The sequence below is a fragment of the Caretta caretta genome, chromosome 1, assembly GCF_965140235.1.
Source record: "Caretta caretta isolate rCarCar2 chromosome 1, rCarCar1.hap1, whole genome shotgun sequence".
In the NCBI taxonomy this organism is placed as follows: domain Eukaryota; kingdom Metazoa; phylum Chordata; order Testudines; family Cheloniidae; genus Caretta; species Caretta caretta.
Window position 1 is genome coordinate 8768715 of NC_134206.1, and position 8809 is coordinate 8777523.

Consider the following 8809-nt stretch of genomic DNA (forward strand, 5'->3'; position numbering starts at 1 on the left):
CCGTAAAGTGCCAGTAGCCCTTGAGATAGGCCTGGGACAGCTCACACTTCAGGAGCTCCTGTTTCAGGCCTTCTGCAAACTCAGGAAGACGTCTGTAATGCTCACCTCACAGTTTGGAGAGGTTTTGCCCAGCCGGAGATATGTTTGTTTTAGAGATGAAGGCCGAGAGTCTGAAGAACAATAGAGAAGTCTGTCGACACCTGCCTGGCTAGTCCTCTGCACCTGTTTACACCCTTAGTTCACGGCTGGTGCCGCATTTTGCATTCGGTACCTGTGGGATCAATGCATCTTACACTTAGTCCCCAGCACCCCAGTCTGTACAGTTCCAATGAGATTGCATTCCGGTCTGGACAACGCCGGAAAGATTGACAGAGAGGAGAACAAGGTGATTAAGGGAAAGGCTAGTTTATGAGGAGAGATCAAAGACTAAAAGCCAGATCCACGAAAGCTTTGCCATTTCCTTCAATGGGAGAAGGAGCCAGACATGAGTGCACACAGCTTGGCTAAATGAGAGGGCATGGTGGGGGGGGGGGTCTGCCGTGGTTTCACATGATAAATGCAAAACAACTATTTGAACGGTGTAAACCCCAGGAGGGACAGGAACGCAGAGGCACCTGGGGTTACAACCCCAGAATAAAGCTGCCATGGGAAGTTCTACTGATCCATTTGTCCGGCACGTCTGACTCAGCCAATCAACTAAGCTGCCTTGGCTTTTAATCACGGCAAAGGGCGAGTGCCTGGCCGGATACATTTCCATGGTGATTCCTCAGGGCTAAAATAATGACATGAAAGAAGATTTACGCTGAATCTCAGGGAGAGCCTTCCTAAGGATGAGATCTGGTCAGCTGGACACTAGTGTCCTAGGCGAAGCCGTGACAACTCCATTGCTTGAGACAATTGAGTTTTCATGTGACTAAGGGAAAAGACCAATTCTGGCCAACACATGCTAGCTACATCCTACTCAAGACAAGCCCTTAGACTAGACTGGGCAAGACGGGAGCAACTACACTGCAGGGAATAATCTGACACTGACCAGAGCAGGTGGGGCGGGAAGCATCCCATAAGCCTCTACTCTTATTTCTAGGCTTCTGTACCTGATTTCAGATCCAGTCTGCCATGTACTGGAAAAAAGGCAGTTCTCCGTGGCTGAATGTGGTGATTCTGCTGCATTCTCAGCAGGTGACTGCTGTGTACCCCAGCAAAAGTAAACCGTTTTAACACGCACTCGAAAACAGAAGATTCCCTTTAGACCCCCAAGGCCCAGGGACAGGGAGCATCAGTTGGGGAAGTAATCAAAGCCTGAGGAGCAGCTGCTCACTCAGTGGCCAAGAATGAGACTCTTTCATTAAAGTTCATCTATTAATAGCTGTCCTACCGGCAACTCCATAACCTTTTGGCTTCCACTGGATGGCTGCGTGTAGTGACGCCTGGGCTGAGAACCGATAAACGGCAATTGGGGATGAGACAGAGCTAGACAGAAGAGGACTGTGGAATTCAGTAGATCATTTTAGTCGCGCCTGCCTGTCCATTGTTGCGAAAGTTTGTGAAGGCAGAATGACTGGTTCTCATTCCCACACCGGGACAGCCTCACTCACCTCTGGGCATACACTAGTACAACACACCCACAACAGGGCTTTTACGTAGCTACGTCGTTACTGACCACCTGAGTGGGGACAAGGCCTGAATCTCTTTGCCCTACATTAGCAGCCAGGGCTCTGTCTAGACGAGGGTTTAAAGGGCTGTTGGTGGAAAGTCTTAGCGAGCGCGCTCGAGAATGCTAACATAGACAAGGCAAGCTGTGCTTAGCACGCATTAAGCTGGTTGAGTAGAAGCCTAGAGGAGCGCCTAGACTTCAGTTTAATCACCGTAGCACATGTTAAAGCCTGCCCTGCCATGCAAGTTCTCGAATATGTTGGTTAGCAAACACATTCTGAGCCCACACTATTAAATCTTAACTCCTAATAACCCAGCCATGTCCTTTAAAGCCCAAGGAATGAGGACAAGCTCCATCCATGTCTTGACACACCCCCTCACTAGTCCCAAGGGTTGGCCCTCATTCCTGGCCCAAATCCTCCCTCCAGTCATCCCCTAGTGGGGAGCTCACTGCAAGTCCGTAAGGCCCCATTTCCTAAGAATATGATGGAGGCCCTTGGCTTTGAAAGCAACAAAAATCAGCTCCAGGGTGGGGAATCTCTTCCATTTCTCACCCCACCCTCCAGGCCCCTCCTTTATCATCTTTCTGGCAAGAGACAGTCTTCACAAACCGAGCATTTTCTGAGATCTTTACTGACTTCTTTCCAAAAGTGTGTCTAGCCTCAGCCCCTTACAAAAACACACTGATGAATGTTTCAACAACACAGAAACTCCCAAGGGATACCCTGGTACCCAGTTACATTGGATCTAGAGTCACTGATGACTCAATCTCTGTATTTTGTCCATTATGGTTTGGAACAGGCCAAAGAATGAGACATGCCGTAAACCCCCTGGAGTGGCTGTTTGGGTCCTCCAAAGTCTCTCATGTGCATGGGGGGTGCATTTCCAGATGGTGAAAAGCGGCAGGTGAACAGCACTTTAGCCACCTAATGGAGACAGCATGGGACACAGTCCCAAACCCTGCCAGCTGGCTCAGCTCCAATCTGGGAAAACCAGCTGTGAGCATGAGATGGAAATTCAGTTTCCATGGTTCATTCTATCTATGGCCTTTCTACGGAGACCAGCAGCAAGGGGAACAGTTACAGTATTAATTATGCTGGTAGGTTTTTGGAGGTCAAATGCAGTCTAGTGGACATTTAAATGAGGTTGCTAAACCTTCTGCATAGCTCACGAACCAGCCACCACCAGATGGGACCTGACTGACTGCTAATTTGCACGAGTGATTTTGGAGGAGAAAGGCTCCGTAACTCATTCCCAACCCATCCCCAGTATGAGACTGCGTACTACTGGACACCCATGGCTACTGGCTGGAGATAGCCATTAAACCCAGTCCAAACAGAGTGACAAATGGCCCCAAGGGCAGTAATTTCCCCTGGAAAGAGTTGGCTTCCCATTTCCTGGAAGTGATAACTCATTAGCTAAGCCAAATCATAAGACAGAGGCAGATTCCCTCCCCCACCCAGGAGGCCACGAACCAAAGAAGTTTCCCAGGAACCGGACAGACCAGTTAGTGTCCTGCCTTTGCCCTCTGCCTTCCCCAGAGGGACCATTTGAGTTCAGATGCTGGGGAACCAACTCCAGGAACCTTCCAAAAGGATGGTTGCAGATCCTCATCAGGAACAGAATTCTTCAGCTGGTTTGTAACAGACCATTCCCAATGGACCCCTCTCCCCACAGACACCGTGACTCCCATGCCCTCCCCATCCAAACCCACCTGGGGAAAGGACAGACAGAAAGCAACTTCTCCTCCCCCCGTCCTATGAAATACCTACTCTCCCAGATCCCCTACTCCCTGTTACACACTGGGACCTTCTTCCCCAGCTTGGTTCCTCCCCTGGAAAGAGGTCAGGCCAGCCAGCAAACACAATTCCGTTTGGACTCCCAATGGGCAGGGAGAGCGACCCCATCTCTGGAGAGTCACAGCCTGGCAAGGGAACACCCTCTCCCCAACCCTCACTCACCTTCTCCCCAGGCCCTCTTCTTCCACAGCAGGCCCCACCCCTACCCCCAGCTCTTCTCCGACCCTTTGCTTCCCTAGCGACTGTGGCCCCTGGTCATTCTCCTCCAGCCCCTTGCTCTCTCCCCTCCTCCTCACCACAGCTCTGCTTCTCCTGACACCCTGAACCTGCCCAAAGACCCCTCAGTGACCCCCACTCCTGGACACCCCAACCTAGACCCTCCTGACTCCCAAGGACCCCCCCAACACCCCCCCCAGCCCCTGCCCACAATGACCCCCCTGTCCTAGACCCCCCAACCTAGCCCCTCCTGCCTCCCAGAGACCCCCCCCAACACCCCCACTTAGCCCCTCCCCACAGTGACCCCCTGCCCTGGACTCTCCCACCTAGCCCCTCCCCACAGTGACCCCCTGCCCGGGACCCCCCCACCTAGCCCCCCCTGCCTCCCAGGGACCCCCCCAACACCCCCACCTAGCCCCTCCCCACAGTGACCCCCTGCCCTGAACCCCCCCACCTAGCCCCCCTGCCTCCCAGAGACCCCCACCTAGCCCCTCCCCAGTGACCCCCTGCCCTGAACCCCCCCACCTAGCCCCCCCTGCCTCCCAGAGACCCCCCAACACCCCCACCTAGCCCCTCCCCACAGTGACCCCCTGCCCGGGACCCCCCACCTAGCCCCTCCTGCCTCCCAGGGACCCCCCCCAACACCCACATTTAGCCCCTCCCCACAGTGACCCCCTGCCCGGGACCCCCCCCACCTAGACCCCCTGCCTCCCAGAGACCCCCCCAACACCCCCACCTAGCCCCTCCCCACAGTGACCCCCTGCCCTGGACCCCCCACCTAGCCCCCCCTGCCTCCCAGAGACCCCCCCCAACACCCCCACCTAGCCCCTCCCCACAGTGACCCCCTGCCCTGAACCCCCCCACCTAGCCCCTCCTGCCTCCCAGGGACCCCCCCAACACCCACACTTAGCCCCTCCCCACAGTGACCCCCTGCCCGGGACCCCCCCCCACCTAGCCCCTCCCGCCTCCCAGGGACCCCCACTTGGCCCCTCCCAGGGACCGCCCTCCACACACCCTACCCGCGGCCCCCTCTCCTGGGCAGCCAGGCCGCCCCCGCCCCATCCCCGGGGCCCCCCCGCCGCCCCTCACCTGGTCGGTGGCCTCGTTCTCGCTGCTGTAGCAGCACCCCATGGCCGGGCGCGGCGGGGCCGGTCGGCGGGGAGGGGAAGGGGAGGGACGCGGTACGGTGTCCGGCTCGGGCCCTGCCGCGCCGATCACATGAGCAGCAACGGCGCCCGCCCTCCAGCCAGCAAACAACCCTGTGGGTGGGGGGGGGCAGCCACTCACTCGCCATTCCCGTTCGCCGCTTCCGGACACGTGACTCGGAGCGCCAATGGCGAGCGCGGACCTGGGGCCCACGGCGCACGTGACGAGGGCGAGCCAATCAAGCGCCGAGTGACACTCACGGGACAGAGGGGAGGGCCGCAGCGACGGGGCGGAGCCTGGAGACAGCGGCTCCCTGACGTCAGGCGAGGATAGGGAACCAATCAGCGCTCAGAGAAGAGCGTAACCGCAGCGCGTGATGGGGGATTTGAGACACGGGCCGGGGCCTAACGAACCTCCCCTCCCCCCACCCCCCGCCACGGGGCCCAGACCCCCCCCTCCCCCGCCCTTCCGACCCCCCCACCCCCGATACCGGCCCAGACCCCCCCGCCCCCGCCCTTCCGACCCCCCCACCCCCGACACCGGCCCAGACCCCCCCTCCCCCGCCCTTCCGACCCCCCCATCCCCGATACCGGCCCAGACCCCCCCCGCCCCCGCCCTTCCGACCCCCCCACCCCCGACACCGGCCCAGACCCCCCCTCCCCCGCCCTTCCGACCCCCCCATCCCCGATACCGGCCCAGACCCCCCCCCTCCCCCGCCCTTCCGACCCCCCCACCCCCGACACCGGCCCAGAACCCCCCCTCCCCCGCCCTTCCGCCCCCCCACCCCCGACACCGGCCCAGACCCCCCCTCCCCCGCCCTTCCGACCCCCCCACCCCCGACACCGGCCCAGACCCCCCCGCCCCCGCCCTTCCGACCCCCCCACCCCCGACACCGGCCCAGACCCCCCCTCCCCCGCCCTTCCGACCCCCCCACCCCCGACACCGGCCCAGACCCCCCCTCCCCCGCCCTTCCGACCCCCCCACCCCCGACACCGGCCCAGACCCCCCCGCCCCCGCCCTTCCGACCCCCCCACCCCCGACACCGGCCCAGACCCCCCCGCCCCCGCCCTTCCGACCCCCCCACCCCCGACACCGGCCCAGACCCCCCCGCCCCCGCCCTTCCGACCCCCCCATCCCCGATACCGGCCCAGACCCCCCCTCCCCCGCCCTTCCGACCCCCCCATCCCCGATACCGGCCCAGACCCCCCCTCCCCCGCCCTTCCGACCCCCCCACCCCCGATACCGGCCCAGACCCCCCCTCCCCCGCCCTTCCGACCCCCCCATCCCCGATACCGGCCCAGACCCCCCCTCCCCCGCCCTTCCGACCCCCCCATCCCCGATACCGGCCCAGACCCCCCCTCCCCCGCCCTTCCGACCCCCCCATCCCCGATACCGGCCCAGACCCCCCCTCCCCCGCCCTTCCGACCCCCCCACCCCCGATACCGGCCCAGACCCCCCCTCCCCCGCCCTTCCGACCCCCCCATCCCCGATACCGGCCCAGACCCCCCCTCCCCCGCCCTTCCGACCCCCCCATCCCCGATACCGGCCCAGACCCCCCCTCCCCCGCCCTTCCGACCCCCCCACCCCCGATACCGGCCCAGACCCCCCCTCCCCCGCCCTTCCGACCCCCCCACCCCCGATACCGGCCCAGACCCCCCCCTCCCCCGCCCTTCCGACCCCCCCACCCCCGATACCGGCCCAGACCCCCCCCTCCCCCGCCCTTCCGACCCCCCCACCCCCGATACCGGCCCAGACCCCCCCTCCCCCGCCCTTCCGACCCCCCCATCCCCGATACCGGCCCAGACCCCCCCTCCCCCGCCCTTCCGACCCCCCCACCCCCGATACCGGCCCAGACCCCCCCCTCCCCCGCCCTTCCGACCCCCCCACCCCCGATACCGGCCCAGACCCCCCCTCCCCCGCCCTTCCGACCCCCCCACCCCCGACACCGGCCCAGACCCCCCCCCTCCCCCGCCCTTCCGACCCCCCCACCCCCGATACCGGCCCAGACCCCCCCTCCCCCGCCCTTCCGACCCCCCCATCCCCGATACCGGCCCAGACCCCCCCTCCCCCGCCCTTCCGACCCCCCCACCCCCGATACCGGCCCAGACCCCCCCTCCCCCGCCCTTCCGACCCCCCCATCCCCGATACCGGCCCAGACCCCCCCTCCCCCGCCCTTCCGACCCCCCCACCCCCGATACCGGCCCAGACCCCCCCCTCCCCCGCCCTTCCGACCCCCCCACCCCCGATACCGGCCCAGACCCCCCCTCCCCCGCCCTTCCGACCCCCCCATCCCCGACACCGGCCCACACCCCCCTTCCCCCGCCCTTCCGACCCCCCCACCCCCGACACCGGCCCAGACCCCCCCCTCCCCCGCCCTTCCGACCCCCCCACCCCCGACACCGGCCCAGACCCCCCCCTTCCGACCCCCCCATCCCCGACACCGGCCCAGACCCCCCCCCTCGCCCTTCCGACCCCCCCATCCCCGACACCGGCCCAGACCCCCCCTCCCCCGCCCTTCCGACCCCCCCACCCCCGACACCGGCCCAGACCCCCCCCTTCCGACCCCCCCATCCCCGACACCGGCCCAGACCCCCCCCCCTCGCCCTTCCGACCCCCCCATCCCCGACACCGGCCCAGACCCCCCCTCCCCCGCCCTTCCGACCCCCCCATCCCCGACACCGGCCCAGACCCCCCCTCCCCCGCCCATCCGACCCCCCCATCCCCGACACCGGCCCAGACCCCCCCTCCCCCGCCCTTCCGACCCCCCCATCCCCGACACAGGCCCACACCCCCCTTCCCCCGCCCTTCCGACCCCCCCATCCCCGACACCGGCCCAGACCCCCCCCTCCCCCGCCCTTCCGACACCCCCACCCCCGACACCGGCCCAGACCCCCCCCCTCGCCCTTCCGACCCCCCCATCCCCGACACCGGCCCAGACCCCCCCTCCCCCGCCCTTCCGACCCCCCCATCCCCGATACCGGCCCAGACCCCCCCTCCCCCGCCCTTCCGACCCCCCCACCCCCGATACCGGCCCAGACCCCCCCCTCCCCCGCCCTTCCGACCCCCCCACCCCCGATACCGGCCCAGACCCCCCCTCCCCCGCCCTTCCGACCCCCCCACCCCCGACACCGGCCCAGACCCCCCCTCCCCCGCCCTTCCGACCCCCCCATCCCCGACACCGGCCCAGACCCCCCCTCCCCCGCCCTTCCGCCCCCCCACCCCCGACACGGGCCCAGACCCCCCCCTACCCCGCCCTTCCGACCCCCCCATCCCCGACACCGGCCCAGACCCCCCCTCCCCCGCCCTTCCGACCCCCCCATCCCCGATACCGGCCCAGACCCCCCCTCCCCCGCCCTTCCGACCCCCCCACCCCCGATACCGGCCCAGACCCCCCCCTCCCCCGCCCTTCCGACCCCCCCACCCCCGATACCGGCCCAGACCCCCCCTCCCCCGCCCTTCCGACCCCCCCATCCCCGACACCGGCCCAGACCCCCCCTCCCCCGCCCTTCCGACCCCCCCATCCCCGACACCGGCCCAGACCCCCCCTCCCCCGCCCTTCCGCCCCCCCACCCCCGACACGGGCCCAGACCCCCCCCTACCCCGCCCTTCCGACCCCCCCATCCCCGACACCGGCCCAGACCCCCCCCCTCGCCCTTCCGACCCCCCCATCCCCGACACCGGCCCAGACCCCCCCTCCCCTGCCCTTCCGACCCCCCCACCCCCGATACCGGCCCAGACCCCCCCCTCCCCCGCCCTTCCGACCCCCCCACCCCCGACACCGGCCCAGACCCCCCCTCCCCCGCCCTTCCGACCCCCCCATCCCCGACACCGGCCCAGACCCCCCCTCCCCCGCCCTTCCGACCCCCCCACCCCCGACACCGGCCCAGACCCCCCCCTTCCGACCCCCCCATCCCCGACACCGGCCCAGACCCCCCCCCTCGCCCTTCCGACCCCCCCATCCCCGACACCGGCCCAGACCCCCCCCTTCCGACCCC

General features: G+C 66.3%; 1 protein-coding gene across 2 annotated transcripts in view; it reads right to left on the bottom strand.

The window, feature by feature from the left end:
- The window catches only part of LAMTOR1 (late endosomal/lysosomal adaptor, MAPK and MTOR activator 1), a 29211-nt gene extending 24234 nt beyond the window's left edge, over positions 1 to 4977 (bottom strand). Inside the window, exons 1-2 of one of the 2 annotated variants that reach the window (XM_075125719.1) lie at positions 4758 to 4977; positions 106 to 170 (exon numbers count right to left, since the gene is read on the bottom strand). In XM_075125719.1, the coding sequence (XP_074981820.1) occupies positions 106 to 170; positions 4758 to 4962 (270 nt within the window). In that variant the 5' untranslated portion in view covers positions 4963 to 4977. The remainder of the gene's footprint in view (positions 1 to 105; positions 171 to 4757) is intronic. The other variant, XM_048838383.2, reaches the window with a different exon arrangement.
- Positions 4978 to 8809: the final 3832 nt, after the last annotated feature.